We start from the raw sequence: 16,377 nt of genomic DNA on the forward strand, positions 1-16,377 counted from the left end.
AGTTGCACTGGAGAAGGTACAGAGAAGGGCGACCAAAATGATAAAGGGGATGGAACGGCTCCCCTATGAGGAAAGGCTAAAGAGGTTAGGGCTGTTCAGCTTGGAGAAGAGACAGTTGAAGGGGGATATAATAGAGGTCTTTAAAATCCTGAGAGGTCTAGAATGGGTAAATGTGAATTGGTTATTTACTCTTTCAAATACTAGAAAGACTAGGGAGCACTCCATGAAGTTAGCAAGTAGCACATTTAAAACTAATTGGAGAAAAATCTTTTTCACTTAATTCACAATTAAGCTCTGGAATTTGTTGCCAGAGGATGTGGTTAGTGTAGTTAGTGTAGCTGGATTTAAAAAAGGTTTGGATACGTTCTTGAAGGAGAAATGTTCCTGGCATGTGCACATGGACGAGCCGATTTTATAACATGCACCAGCTAACGCGTGCGTGTTATAAAATCCAATACCCGCAACCTAATGCACATTTTTTATCAATATAATTTGGGTATTATTTACAATTTACAATTATGTAATGATTGCATTTCTCTGGCAGATTTCATGGTTATAAAACATACCAGATTGACAGAACTGGAAACCAAAGCTCTCTATTCATCAACAGAATGTGTAGCAGATATAGTAGCAATGTAAGCTGCTTCACACCATCCTGTCCATAAGCCTGAACCTCAGTGGAAGTGTGGAACCAGTGTGTCCTCCCTCTTTCCCTGCTGGTTGTGAGGCCTGATCATTCAGACCCCCACAGGAGAGGAGGGAGGCGTGAGGATGTGCCAGAGGAGCTGCAAAACTGCTGTCCTCCTCCTCTTGTGTTGAAGTGAGAGCTTCTGGTGAGCTAGGGAATATGCAGAGGTGCGGGGAGGGTAGATTGTGCCATCCACTTCCACCAACGTTGCTCTTCCAGGGCAGGTGGGAGGGAGAGGGGAAATGCGTCATCCACTCCTTCCAATGTTTGCTGGCTGAAATTTTGGTGGGGGGTGGGGACATAGCCCCTGCAACCACCATCCCCAATGTGTCCACAAGGCACAACAGTGACCATCAAATCTTCGTAAAGTCAGTCAGAGATAATTATGTGTACAGTGCACCAGGACATTCTGGGCTCGATCTATCACATATTTCAACCCTACCGATTGCACCGCCTCCTGGTTGTCACCTAGGGCTGACAGCCCCCCTCACACTCCTCTTAGTACACCTCCACTCAGCCCTGCTCTGGAGAGATCCCACTTTAGGGCTAAGAGATTAATTCATTTTCTACGCCTGGACATTCTGTGGTCCCTCTGCTGAGACTGCCAACAGTGGTGCCAAATTGTCCTAAATTGTGAGGGCGGGTTTTGTGATGTGGACATTTTATATAGACCACCAAATGGCTTTCAGACTGTTATTGATTTACTTATAATAATGAATAGCAGGAAAGAGTTCAACTATGAAGAAAGTAGACCCGGCTATGCCAGCTTGTACTGATTTTGTTCAATATTGTGTTGACCAGATGGCTATTTTGAGAACTGATCTTGAAGTGAAATGAAAAAGAATATACATTTACCTGTTTCTAACCATTTGAATTGGTTGTCACCCTTTGAAATGGGTAAATTAGTTGCAAATGTGAGAGCTATGTTTTACATATTAGATCATTGTTCATCCCAACAGGCTAAAGGATTGGCAGATGTGGTACTAGAGCCTTTGAGGAGTATTGTGAATGGCTCATTGGTAGATGGGCTGTTTCCTTCTCACTTAAAGCATTCAATTATGTCCATACTGAAATAAAAACCAAAACCTGGATATATTTAACTTGTGTAAGTGACAGGCCAATGGCAAGTATTCCGTTCTTAGCAAAGTTCATTGAATGTGCGGCATCTTTACAAGTAACATCTTTTGTAGAGGGATGTGACACGGTGCCCATTTTGCCCCGTAGAACAGAGCTTCCCAAACTGTGGGTTCGGACCCCAAATGGGGTCACACAGCCTTCAGCCGGGGTCACAAGTGCCTCAAATGGCAACACTCTTTAAGCAGCAGCAGCATTAGTAGTGGACGTCAGGATGGAGCCTCCAGTGGTCCTGAACTTGCATGAGTTTCTGTAGTAACAGGAAGCTCTGTACAAGAAGGGACTTGGCTGCTGCAGGGGTCTGTGCACTGCTGCTACTGCTTGCAGATCATCTTCGGGCTCAGGACCAGCCATGAGGAGAGGAAAGGGCTGAATGTGCATGAGCCAGTGGAGATTGCCATGGCTTCTCTCTCCTCACCAACCACTGAACCTACCCAAGAGAAAAATGTTGCCCTGTCCTCAGCCTTCCCTCTCTTTCTTCCAGTTTTCATCCATCTTTGGACCGGGGCCCCAGACGATGTTTAGGGAAGGAGCTGTTTGAAGGGAGGGGTCATGTTAACAATTTTAATTAGAAATGTTCATTGTATTAGACTATGGAAATTTATTTCCTGCTACATCAGATGTAAGAATGTCGGTATATAGAAATTAAGAATAAATAAATAAAGATGGAGAAGGGATTTAAGGTTTGGGTAGTGAAGTGGGATGAAAGAAGATTGACTGGTGATGTAACAGAAGAGCTGGGAGGTGAGAGGGGACCAGGGGGATATGAGAGAAGGGTTGAAGGATAGGAGGGGAGACTGATAGAGAGTGGGGTGAGAGGAAAATGATAACAGAATCAAGTTGGGGGTTATAAGAAGGGCATGGGAGTGAGAGAGGATAATCTGGGGATACAAAGAGGGCTGAAAGAGGTGAGAGGGAGTTGCCTGGATAGATGAGAGGAGCTGGGGCATATAAGATGGTATCAGCTGGAGGGGCAGAGGTTGAGAGAAGGGGATATTCTGGAAGGAAGGGTGAAGCTTTAAGGAAGTTGAGAGAGAGGATTGACTAGAGAAGGTTGGAGGTTGAGAGAGGAGACCAGTGGGAGTGCGATGAGGATGAAAGTGGAATGATTGTTGGCATGGGACCACACCCCTGCTAATTTGGTCAGCGTTTGGGCTTATGTGAATTCTCAATTGCTAAAATGGGTTCATATTGGCTAAACGTTTGGGAATCTCTGCCTTAGAAGGTAGCCCCTCCCCTTTACTTGTATGGCAACAGTGGCTTCAGCTGGTCTGAATACCCTGCGTGACAGAGATCTCATTGGACCTTGCCTTACTATGATGTCAGTGTTGTGTCGGGGTTAAGGCAGAGTACCCCTCCCCCCTGGAAGAGGTTCCTAGGACTGTATAAATACTCCTGCACTTCCCGATGCAGGGAAGAAGCTGGGAGTTAGAGATTCCAAGATCTGGGGTCCTGGGTGTGTGGTTGGAGCCACCTCTTCACAGAGTGGCACCATTTGGGCCTAAACCTTTACAGGAAAGGTTCAGAAGAGACCAAAGAGAATGAGTACAGAGCTGGATAGGGAAAAGGTTAGTGAAAAGAATCTGAGCTCTGAGGAGACCCAAGGAAGAAGGAGAATCTGTCAGAGATGTGGATGAAAATACTGGGATGTCCCACAGGAGAGGCATCCTGCCTGAAGAAATGTATAGAGTCAAAGACTGAGCCCATAAAAATCAGCCAAAGGCTTAGAAAAAGAGGAAAGAGGAACTTTGAAAAGACGTGCAATACCTCACAGGTACTGGGAAGGCTAAGAGTGGAAGTGTACCTGCTCCTAAGAGCCTACCGGTTTGGGAAAGAGTGTGAGAAGAGACCAAGTTATTTTCTCCATATTGTGGACTTGTTACCATGCTGATGCATTGTTCTGAGATGTGCCAGAATAATTTTGGATTTGGATTTTCCTGTCACTAGTTTATTTTTTAAAGACTTTATATTTTTGAACAACAGCACAGGTTTGAAGAACACAATAGAGTTAAAAAAAAACCCTATGGGCCTTGAAAAGACTGAACATTTCCCCCAGCTCCTCCGCTCCTGCAAGATCATGGGGCTTTGCATGGTCCATGGACCTCTCCACTTGCCCTGGTGTCCAGAACCAGAATGGGACAGGGGCTACACGTAGGCCTCCAATTTAAACGCAGACAATGTCCAGATCATTTTCCCGATTGGTGAGAGTAATGCAGCTTCACTTGTTCTTTTTAATTAGAACTTATTGGCTGTTTCAAGCTGGCTGTAAGAAAATAAGTTAATACCGAATGCTCAGAAAATGGAAATACTCAACATCAGGAAAAATGAAATGGTTTCTCATCTGATTACTCTTAATATTGATTCCAGTATTATTACAATTCTAAGTTGATAAAATATTTAGTGTCTTTATTGATTCTTCTTTTAACTTACATTATGTATTGCCTTGGTTATCTGGACAACTTTCTTCAAATTTTGATGTGGAAACTTACAGGATCATTCATCAAATTGTTTAGTAGGGATGTGCATTCATTTTGAACGTATGCGCAATCCGCAACAGATATGTTCCTTTTCGTTGCATTTGTGGGTCCACGAAATGCATGGCGAACCCCCACGAATGCAACATATCATTACCGAATTTTTTGTGCGTCTTAAGGAGCGAATATAAAAACAACTAACTAAACCCCCCCCTCCGCCCCCCCCCCAAGACTTGCCAAAAGTCCCTGGTGGTCCAGCGGGGGTCCGGGAGCGATCTCCTGCACTTGGGCCATCGGCTGCAAGTATTCAAAATGGCGCAGATAGCCTTTGACCTTACTATGTCATAGGGGCTACTGGTGCCATTGGTCGGCCCCTGTCACATGGTAGGTGCAATGGATGGCCCACGAATGGCCGGCGCCATTTTGTATTGCAAAATGGCGCCGGCCGTATGGCCATATTGCCGTATTACAAAATGGCGCCGGCCATACGGCCGGCGCCATTTTGCAATACAGCAATATGATTCGAGTGCAGGAGGTCGCTTCCGGACCCCCTCTGGACTTTTGGCAAGTCTTGTGGGGGTCAGGAGACCCCCCCAAGCTGGCCAAAAGTCCCTGGGGGTCCAGCGGGGGTCCGGGAACGATCTCCTGCGCTCTTGACGTCGGGGGACAGGAACCAAAATGGCGCCGGCGCTACCTTTGCCCTGTCATATGACAGGGCAAAGGTAGCACCGGCGCCATTTCTATTAACGCACCCGTGGCCCAAGAGTGGAAGATCACACCGGGGACCCCCCACTGGACCCCAGGTAATTTAAGACATTTGGGGGGGGTTCGGGAGGGTGGGGGATTTATTTTAAAGGGTCGGGGTGGGTTTTAGGGTTGTTTTAGTGTGCCGGTTTTCCCGCCCTCCCCCTTCCCCTCCCCCTTCCCCCGATTTACGATTTTTGACGATAAATCGGGGGAATTCCTATTGCATATCGCCTCTAATGATTTTTGATGATTTAAAATATATCGGACGATATTTTAAATCGTCAAAAAACGATTCACATCCCTAAAATAGTTAAGAATGCTAGGAAGATCATTCTCTGTAGTTGCCCCTATACTCTGGAACAAGCTTCTACTCAATATCAGACAAAGTTAAACTACCTTCATTTCAGAAAAAAAGTAAAAGTGTGTTTCTTCTCTTGATGGATAGCTTAGCTCTGGAAGATTTGGAAGCTTGTGGAGTACCAGTTTGTGTGCATGTTTCTGTTTTTGTCATGTTTTTTTCTGTTGTTTGGCTACGGTTTGACCATTTGTTGTGCATGTTATGTATTCCTTTTTATATTTTTCAATATTTTAAATTGTTTTATTTTGGAGATATTGAGGTCCATATTCACAAGCCATTTAGATGGATAACATAATAATTATCTGGGTAAATGGCTTACCCAGCTATATTCAGCTAGAATTTAGCCGGATAAGGCAGGACGTTCCAAGGGCATTCTGGGGAGGAGCGGAGTTAGCCACATAAGTTAGCCGGCTAATTCAGATATTCAGAGTTAGCCGGTTACCTTCTGCAGCTAACTCTGGTTGGGCTGTAGGCTAACATTCAGATAGCATGGCTGCATCGCTGAATATACCCTCCTAGTTAGATGGTTATGTTCAACCAGCTAACTAGCACAGTTGCACAGCGGCTAAATATGGACCCCTCTGCACCCTAGATTTTTGCTGTATTTTATATTGATTTGTAAACAACTTTGGGCTGCTTGTTAAGCCGTGAATGTAGTTTAAAAATATGTTTAAAGTAAATAAATAATAACATTCAGTCACTACCAGCCAGCCTGAGCCTGGTTTGAATCAGTGACTCAGAGGTACAAGGTTATAATCCTGTACATACTCTTTATGATTACTGAAGTCAAAATCTTGAATTACCTGCAAGATATGACTACAGTACAGATAGTTTATGATTAGCCTTACTGAAAAAGTCACCTCTCAGGGTCCACAGAATACATAACAGAAAAATTGCATGTCTTTGAAACTGTGTAAAAAATACAGTCTGTGGAGAAATGATAGTTGGGACTTCAGTCAACCAAAGGAGAAATAAACATATAAAGAGATATGTTTGAGTGCATCAAGTTCTACAATTTTAAGAATCAACTTTTTTAAGAAACTGAAATTGTAATCCTCAAAGTATATATCATACAATCTTTGACCTGGAATTTACAATGTGCTCTGAAAGCCTTTTCAGATATAATGGAATTGTTATTGAATTTTTCTCTTTCAACCCATTCATTCTTTTCCCTCTGCCCCCTACCATATTAACAAAAAATGGTAAACGATATATTAGCAATTATATATCATCCATCAAAGTTTGCCACGCGTATCTTATAAAATCCGGGGTCGGCGCGCGCAAGAGGGTGCACATCTGTGCACCTTGCGCACGCCGAGCCCTGCACGCGCTGCCCGTTCCCTGCGAGGCCGCACCGAAATCGGAACGGCCTTGGAGGGAACTTTCCTTCGGCCTCCCCCCACCTTCCCCTCCCTTCCCCTACCTAACCCCCCCCCAGTCCTATCTACACCCCCCCTACCTTTATCGTGAAAGTTCCGCCTGCTCCAGGCAGGCGTAACTCGCGCGCACCAATTGGCTGCCGCCGCGCGATCCCCCGGGCCGGCACCACGCCCCCCGGAATGCCCCGAACTTCGCGCCGCCCCCTCAACACGCCTCCCTAGCAAAGCCCCGGGACTTACGCGCGCACAGGGGGGTTTTGAAAGTATTATGTGCGTAACCCTTTTAAAATCTACCTGCTTTGATCTATTGGATGCAGTTGATGGGATGAGAGCTAAGATGAAAAATAACTTTTTTTTTTGCTAAAACAAGGAGATAAATGTATAATGCATTTCATTATTTAATAAAGACTTTTTTTTTAATATTTATAACCAAATAAAAGCTTAACTTTGAACTATATGAAACACAGTTGGACTTTCTAAGAGGAGTCTTGCAAGCAAGAGTCCCACAGAAATTGCAAAATTCTGGTCACGTTTAGCAGTCAGCTCGCATAAAAATAGAACAGCTTGAGTGAAGGCCTTAATAAGTATGTTATGTTACTATAAAGGGTTCTTAATAGGAAAATGTATAAACATTAAGGCCTTCATTCAAACTGTTTTATTTTTATGTGAGTTGCTTGATGCCCATGATTAGGATTTCATATTTTCAATGGGAAACAGTGAAAGAAAACAACGAAAAAATCCTTCAGTTTTTAAAGAGGTTAGGCATTATAGTAGAAGGAGAAACTTGCATAGTACAGACAGCAGAAAAACCTCAACCTGCCCATTCAGTCTTCGCAGTTATTTGGTCTACACTGCTAAAGATACATCCCAGCTGCCAGCCACAGAATGTCACCGCCTGCAAGGTATCGCTTCTTATCTAGCCCAGCCTTTTTTTTTTTTTTTGTCTTCTTCATTTATTCTCCACCATCTTCATTGCTGAGCGTAGAAGGCCGCCACTTAGTTTCCTCGAGCACCCCCTCTCCCATGTCTAACCATACAAACTTTCTAATAATCTAATAGCTAGCAATGGTGATGTAATGGACACTACGGTTATGTTACCATTAAGCCCTGGATATTCCTATATTCATAAAGCAGTGTAGGTTAGTGATTAGGGCAGTTACCGTTCAAATACATCCCCTCCCTTTGAGGTTGCTGAAATGGTCGTCCCTCTGTGAGTTAACAAAAACAGTTCTCTCCTGTGAACTCTGGGGCCAGTGTAGTTCAATTGTTGAGTCTGTGAGGAGGCTCTGGAGATTTTTTTCCTCCATCTATTTTTAGGCCTACCCTTGAACTCCAAGTACCATCTGCCTGCAGTTCCTGGGCAAGGTTTAAGTAGTTCCCCATTCAGTCCACCAACCGGCTGGCTGGGTTGTTCTTGGGTATTTCTAGGGATTGTGAAGGTTTTTACTTTGTAAGAAGAATGTGAGACTCCTGGGTGATGCTTGGGGTGAGGGCACGGGAAACCCTCTCCCTGGGGGGCCCAGGATAGGGAAGACCTAGCCCACTGTGACCTTCCAAGGAAGCAAAGGAATGGTGGTGACCTGCTGCAGTATCTTCTGGTGTTCAAATAATGTTTTTGGGAAAGAGACATTTCGGTTAGAAGAACTGAGAGAAAGAGTTTTGCTGCCCCTTCTTCCTGCCCTATCAGAGGAACATTGAGAGCTGCGTACTCCAGGGATCCCTTTTCAACCTGGGATTCGAATACTTTGAGATCGAGAAGGACTGAGGGGGGACTGTGAGTAAAACCAAATTTGAGTTATATCTGAGGTCCTCCCCAAGTGGAGTCTTTGCCCCTGGGATTCTGTGCAGAGACTGTGGGTAATAGATTTTTGGCCAGCTGGAGGATTTTGTTTTCCGTCCAAACAAGGAAGCCCCTATCCACTTGGGAACCTCATTAATTCAGGCCCTGGTTGGTAGGTGTTACCCTTGACCCTGTACCCTTGCATAGATATAGAGAGAAAAAGAACTGTAATAATTCCTCTGGTTTCCACAGGTAGCTAAGTTGAACTTTGCCATTTATTTCATCCGATTACCTATCAGTACTGGTTTTGATTTTGGTCACTAAACCCAAAGTCTCCTGTGTTTTCTTTCTGGCACCTACAGCATCCACAGTGTTGGGAAAAGTATACCTCTCCCGGGGAACACAAAGTCACCCCTGTCATACTGGGCCCTAAAAGTAAATCTTCCCATCAACTTCCCCGCCCCCCCCCCCCCCAACAAAGAAACCAGCCTTGGGGTAAGAGAGTCAGTCAGAGAGTTAGCCAGTGAGTAGTTCTAGCCCCGAAGAGAATGCTAAATCTTTTATGGCCCCCATCTGTGTCTTGCCTACTCCGGGGATGCGGTTACACTAGTATAACCGCTGCCTGATACAAAGGAGATCACTCTTTAGGGAACTCCGTAATCAATGGGGAGACTGTTTTGAGTGTGCTGATTTTTATTTTATTAGGTGGATGGAACTTGTTGGAATTTCATGGAGGATAGAGCTGGGAGGTCTAGGTTGCTGGGGTAAGATTAGTAGGTCTTAAAGTTGTGGATAGTGATTTTATAGCCTGGTTAGAAGAGCAAGCTGCAAACTTGGGAAGCCAGGGCTCAACACCCATTGCTGCTCCTTGTGACCTTGGGCAAGTCACTTCATTCTCCATTGCCTCAGGTACAAACTTAAATTAGGAGGTCTCTGGGTCAGAGAAAGATCTACACCTCTTGAATGTAATCTGCTTTGAAGTGCCTAAAAAAGCTGAATATATAGTAAATCAAATAAATAAATAGATGTATTGTAATTTTTTATATATTCTAGAGTTTTTGTGGCAGAGTTTGAAAAAATTGTTTTATTGAATAGCTTAATTATTTTTTTTACATTTTATTTAATATTATGAAAAGTTATAATCAAATACATTAAATACAATGTAACACACATTGAGGATGGCTTTCAAAGAAATCCACGCAGCTGCATATAGACATGTATATAGCCGCAAGCAGAATTATGCAGCTATTTTGTAATCCACGCATATAGGGGTGGATTTCAAAAGGGTTACGCGCTTAATCCCGAAAACCCGCTTCGCGCGCCGAGCCTATTTTCCATAGGCCCGGCGACGCGCACAAGTCCTGGGACGCGTGTAAGTCCCAAGGCTTGAAAAAATGGGTGGGGGCAGGGTGTGGGTATGGCCAGAGGCTTCTCTACTGCCACTGGGCCCAGGGATCACACGCCGGCACTCACAACCTACGCCTCCCCAAGGGCGGGCATAAATTAAAAAAATAAATAAAATAAAGGTGGGGGGGATTTAGGTAGGGCTGGGGGGGAGGGTTAGATAGGGGAAGGGAGGGGAAGGTGGGGGGGGGCGGAGGGAACGGAGAAAGCCATCGGGGCTCCCCTAGGGTTCGGCGTGCGCAAGGTGCACAAGCGTAGGTACGAATATCTGGCGCTTAATATGCGTGCATTATAAAATACATATATCTCTACCAGCAACGTACTCATGCATGTATGCTTCCATGTGAAAACATGCAATTCTTGAATCTTTCCAAAGTATTTAAAAAATATACTCCTGTATATTTTACACACGAAAGTAACGTAGGACTTAGGTTAAGTCCTAATTTATACTTGTAAATTGGCCAGTTTTTAAACATGCACGCTTAAATGAAATTAACCAGTTTACCAGTTAGTCTGCCAGTTCACCCAGTCCTTCTCCAGGTCATCAAGACCTTCTGTTCTTCAGCCTGAGCTCTCACCCAGTCAGTGCTACACAGATAATTAGCAGGTATAAGAATATGTGAATAAGTTGACAAATGTATGCGCATCTCTTTTAAAATAACTCATGTGCATAAGGGTTGGCTCCACCCCAGATCGCCCTGAGAGATCCATCTCTTTTTTACACGCATATATGTGCGTGACAAAGTGAAAAGTGACTTTTAAAAAATACAGAATACATGAGTAGACGCTACTTACTCTTGTATATGCCCTTATTTTTGGGGTGGAATGTTTTGAAAATTCACTCCCCCTCCCTGAGTGCAGGGTTTCCGTATGACCCAAACTGAGATGAAATGAACGTCCAGTCTCCTGGGTTCCCGGCATAGTCTGCCAGACAGACCCAGCTGCTAGTTTGATTCTGTCATCTCATCTTGATCTAAATAACTTCCATTACCAGGGATATGAATCGTTTTTCTAACGAATTGAAATATCGTACGATATTTCTAAATTCGTTAATATATCAGGTAAAAAAAGAAGCAATCACTTTTCCCCCAAAATTATCGTAAAAATCGTTTTTCGTATTAGTGCACGCTAACTCCCGATAGCGCGCATTAATAACTAATGTTAGCGCGCACTATGAGTTAGCGCGCACTAACCCAAAAAAATGATTTTTCACTAAAAAAAAAACAAACAAAAAATGGGGATCCACAAGAAAACGAGATTTTCCCGTGGCCAGACAAACTCGAAAGCGGGAACGATCGGGTACCCGATTCACATCCCTATCCATTACTACTGAGCCTTTTAGTTCTTCTTATTCATTTTAATAGAAAAAAAAAGTATCTTCATAAATCCTCCAAGAGATCATAATTTGGATGAATATAATTAATGAAAAGTTTCAGAGCGCTACAGATATCAGAGCATTATAACCACAATTTTGAATTTTCTTCTGTTGTAATTTTTCTCTTTTGTTCCCCTTCCTTTTGAATTTGCCACACCACAGGCCCCATTTCCTTTCCTTCTGCTTAATGCTTTCAAATACCGAACATTCAATGAACCTGTCTTTTGTGTGACCTAATCGGTGGTCAGCAGGAAATGAGAAAAACAAGCAATGCTAAGTACCTGTGATCAGCTCATCTCAGATGTTTTTCTTGTCGAATGAGCTACTGCTGCATATTTTGATTACATTTTGACAAGAATTGTGATATGCCTAGTGTTGTCTTCTGAATCCCATTAGCAGAAAGCAATTTGTGTTTGTGGAAACCGTTTAATTTGTATAGCATGCCCCCTGACTCTTTAAATGGAACAAACAGTTCCATGCATAAACAGCAGAATTTGAAATACAGGCTCATAAACCCTTTAGAGATTGAACACTTAACTGTTTGGTTACCTTTTAAAGTCCTGCACAAGACCTGATATTTAGAATTACCCCTGGGTCTAATAGATTTTTCAGTCAACAAGATTGCACATAGAAACAGACCAGTTAACACAATTTTTTAACATCGTCTGTTTTTGAAGTGTGCTAACAGTTACAACTATATCCTATCTGAAAACTCGATTCAGTGACCATGCTTTCACAGGAAAACATTTGACTGTGATTCTTTTAGAAGCTTTATTTGTACCTCCCCCTGATTTAATATATCCCAAAAACTTGTTAAGAATTTTCTGTTATACATGAATTTCATTGTAAAAGGAATTTGCTGTGATAAGGACCTGATTTACTAAGCTTTATTTATATACGAGGAATGGGAAAAATTGCTTACTAAATCTAAATCAGGCTCTTAGGGAATGCAAAATAATTATACAGAATGTTTTATTTTATTAGGAGCGTAGTTTCTATGGAAATGTAGTATAAGGTAGATATTAAAAACCTTGCATGCACAAAAACGGCTACATACACGTATAAGTGGGCCGTGCAGGAGCTACGCGAATTTAAATAGCCAGGAAGACAGCTCCCTGTTAGACGCAGGAGTCCAGCGAACATCGGGGGGGGGGGGGGGGGGGGGAGAAGAAGTGAGAGAAAGAGAAACTCTTTATAAGGCTCAGCCTGACACTCAGTATATGGACCATTGTAAGGGGGCACTTTGATTCGGGGTGGGGTTTCGGGAGGTGCGTTGAGGTTAGACAGGTGTGGTTACAGTCACATTCAGAGGTATCCATTGTAAAATTGACATCATTAAAGAACTTTAGACCTTATAAGTGATGAAAAGGAGTTGATTTGTACAATGCAGCTAGCAGGGACTGCAGTGTACAAATCAACTCCTCTTGTTAGAATTTTCATCACTTATAAGTATCAGACTGAGCCTTATAAAGAGGCTCTCTCTCTCTCATGCCTAACGGGGAGCTGTAGCAAAGTGGTGCTCACATGAAGAGTATTTTATGACCTATGCAGGTAGGTTATAAAATAGCCCATATTTTTGTGTGCGGCGAGATACATGCATTTATAGGCACATGCCTTAAAATCTACCTTTCTGTGTAGCTGGTGTTATGTTACTAATCTCAAATTGTCAAAATGTCTACCTCAGATGAAATTTGATACTGTGCCACCATGCCATTTAAAGTAAACAAGTATTTCTTTTCTTTTAGGTGTGTTTTTGAAAAAGAAGGCAAGTCCTGAAAAGACGCACATGCTAGTTTGTTTCCTGAGAAGTTTGAACAAAAGGAAGCTAAGTTTTGGTCATACAGCATCCCTTCTTACCACAGCTGGGTCAATGAAGAATGGTCATGTGATTATGCTGACATCCCAGCATGCATTTGGTCGACCTGTGGATAACACGTTCTCTCTCCATGTGTCTACTCTTACAAAGCTTTGTCCTTATGATACTCTGCTTTCATTCTGCCAGTATGTGCCCAAAAGGCTGCCTTTGCTCTCATTCTGGAGGCTTAAATGTCAGCTGTAGCAATGCAAATCTTAAGGAAATACCAAGAGACATTCCCCCTGAGACAGTTTTGCTTTACCTGGACTCCAATCAGATCACATCCATCCCAAATGAAATTTTTAAAGATCTGCATCAACTGAAAGTGCTCAATTTATCCAAAAATAGTATTGAATATATAGATGAGCATTCCTTCAAAGGGGTGGCAGAATCCTTACAGACACTTGACTTGTCAGACAACCAGATTGAAAGTGTGCACAAAAACGCATTCAACAACTTAAAAGCCAGAGCCAGAATTGCAAATAATCCTTGGCACTGTGACTGTACTCTACAGCAGGTTCTGAGGAGCATAGCTTCAAACCACGAAACAGCAAGCAACGTTATCTGTAAGACTTCCGTGTTAGATGAACATGCCGGTAGAGCGTTCCTTACTAATGCCAATGATGATCTCTGCAATCTTCCCAAAAAGACTACTGATTATGCCATGCTGGTCACCATGTTTGGCTGGTTCACCATGGTGATATCTTATGTGGTATATTATGTCCGACAAAATCAAGAGGATGCAAGAAGGCATCTCGAGTACTTGAAATCCCTGCCGAGCAGGCAAAAAAAACCAGAAGAGGCTGATGACATTAGCACTGTGGTATAGTGTCTTCAAAATGAATGACAATCTGAGAAAGAAAATAGGTTTAGCTGGCATTGGAACAAAAGAGAATCAGTTCTAATGTTTATTGTAAACATTTAAGCCTTTTATCAGTTTAGCTGAATTTTTCCACTGTTGACCAACTTTAAACAAAGGGTTTTGTTTGGGTAGTACTATCTAACTGTTTCTTTTGATGGTACGCTAAAACAAGTAGAATAATGTGTATTCATCAGTCAGGAAGCATTTTACTATTTAATAATGAAATTTTTATTTTTTTAATTTAAAACCAAATAAAAGCTTAACTTTCAACTGAGTGACACACAGTAATTTATTGACCCTACGCACCTAGTAGGTTATTTGGTATTTAGCAGCATTCGTACAGTTGCCAAGCAATAAAGATGACTTGAACCGGACTGTTTTTTCTGTACAAAAGAACATGCGCTAGGCTAGTTTTTCCTGATCTGTGGGAACCTTGTGAGACACTTTCTCTTGGTACATCACCCTGAATGTCATGAGTAAAACGTAGGGGCAAATAAATCATAATTTGTTCTTTTTTTTCTGCATTTGCTTCTTTTCTCATCAATTTCTCACCAAAAGGCCATTCTGCTAGGCTGCTAACATGTAACCTGTTTATTGTTCTTCTTCATATAAATTGACCAAGCACTGTAGCATCCTTCATGGGCTGAGTGAATAAGGTGTAACTTTGTCCAGAACTGTTTCCCAATACTGCATTTAGCCTAGTCACTAGATATATAATGCTGCAAAGTTGGTACCTGGCTTTTCCTTATCCAACCGAGGAGCTGTGGGTTACCTCACCAGCATGTCCAGCACTACTAGGCTTATAAGCAATGCCTGAACGGTGAAAAAATTGAGTCACTGGGACTAAACATTTTGGATACATTTTTAAATAGAAACAGATTACCATTTTCAATGGTAGCATCATCTAAAAGCATTGGTTCAGTTTTTATATTGCCATCTAATATGTGATAAGTTGTACAAGATCTGTTAATCTTGTAGTGGGTGTCTTAATTTTCTGATTGTATTATTATACCTATTGCCTAGAATAATGATGGTGAACTCTAGTCCTTGAGTGCCACAAACAGGCCAGGTTTTCAGGATATCTACAATTAATATGCATGAGAAAGATTTGCATGCACTGCCTACATTATATACAAATCTATCTCATGCATATTCATTGTGGATATCCTAAAAATCTGGCCTGTTTGTGGCACTTGAGGACTGGAGTTCACTATCCCTAGCCTAGAAGATATCAAAATTCTAATTCAGAAATACTGCCAGTGAGAAATTACATAGATGAAATTTAATGAAAATAAAATATTTCTAATATTATCAGGGTTATCCTTATCACTATGACTTGGTCCAGTTTCCAGGTTTGAAATGTTCATGATTTTAATATTCATAATTTGTTACTATATTAATCATAACAAAATAAGTTCCTCATTTACTAAGAATGATTCCCATAGACACGGAATGGGAGCAAAACCTTTGTGAATCAGGCCCTAAGTTTGTTTCTCTTTTTTTAAAAATTAACCTGCACACGATTAAAATTTGTCCAAGTAACAAAATCAAGCTACCATTATTTTTATGATTACAGACTACTTTTTTTAGTGAGTGGATTAAAATTATTTTTTTTTTAAATATTGACTTGCCTTTCTGCTGAAAATTTCTTGTGTATCTGTATAACATGTAGCAGACAAATTGTTCACACTGGGTGTTTCTCTTGTTAAAATTCTGAAGATTAATGTGTTTCCTCTTCCTTTGTTCCCTTACTAGTGCCAGCACTCCTTTTTTTCCCCTGCTCCATCCTCACCCTTCACTGATGGTGGTACTCCTACTCACCTGCTCCCTCCTCAATGATGAAATTCATCAAATGTGCCATTACTAGACCACACACACACACACACACACCAGCTTCAGCACCCCATGATGATTCTCCTTCTACCTCATCTCTAGGAAGAGAAAGAATGGGATAACTACTTGTCAGCTGGTGGGATACATAGAAACTTGTCAGCAGAAAAAGGACATACAGTCTGTCTAGTCTGCCTATCCACACAAATAGAATAGATTATGAGAAAATAAGGAAAATAGAAAAAAATTAAAAGGTACAGCTGTAAAGGTTTAGAATTTAAATCAGGTGTGGACATTGCTTAAAAATACTATCATGGAAGCCCAGACCAGATGTATTCCACACATTAAAAAAAAGATGGAAGGAAGGCCAAATGACTGGTCGGCATGGTTAAAAGATGACATAAAAGAGGCTATTGTAGCTAAAAGAATATCTTTCAAAAATATGGAATGAGGATCCAAATGAAGAAAAAAGGAAAATGTATATGCACCAG

The 16,377-nt window shown here is 42.0% G+C and overlaps 1 protein-coding gene across 1 annotated transcript in view; it reads left to right on the forward strand.

The window, feature by feature from the left end:
- Positions 1-15,298, forward strand: part of LRRC3B (leucine rich repeat containing 3B) — a 236,374-nt gene extending 221,076 nt beyond the window's left edge. The window contains exon 2 of the mRNA XM_029589438.1: positions 13,085-15,298. Coding sequence (XP_029445298.1) covers positions 13,247-14,023 — 777 coding nt within the window. The 5' untranslated portion in view covers positions 13,085-13,246 and the 3' untranslated portion in view covers positions 14,024-15,298. The remainder of the gene's footprint in view (positions 1-13,084) is intronic.
- The last annotated feature ends 1,079 nt before the right edge of the window (positions 15,299-16,377 follow it).

Source organism: Rhinatrema bivittatum, chromosome 2, assembly GCF_901001135.1.
Source record: "Rhinatrema bivittatum chromosome 2, aRhiBiv1.1, whole genome shotgun sequence".
Classification (NCBI taxonomy): Eukaryota; Metazoa; Chordata; class Amphibia; order Gymnophiona; family Rhinatrematidae; genus Rhinatrema; species Rhinatrema bivittatum.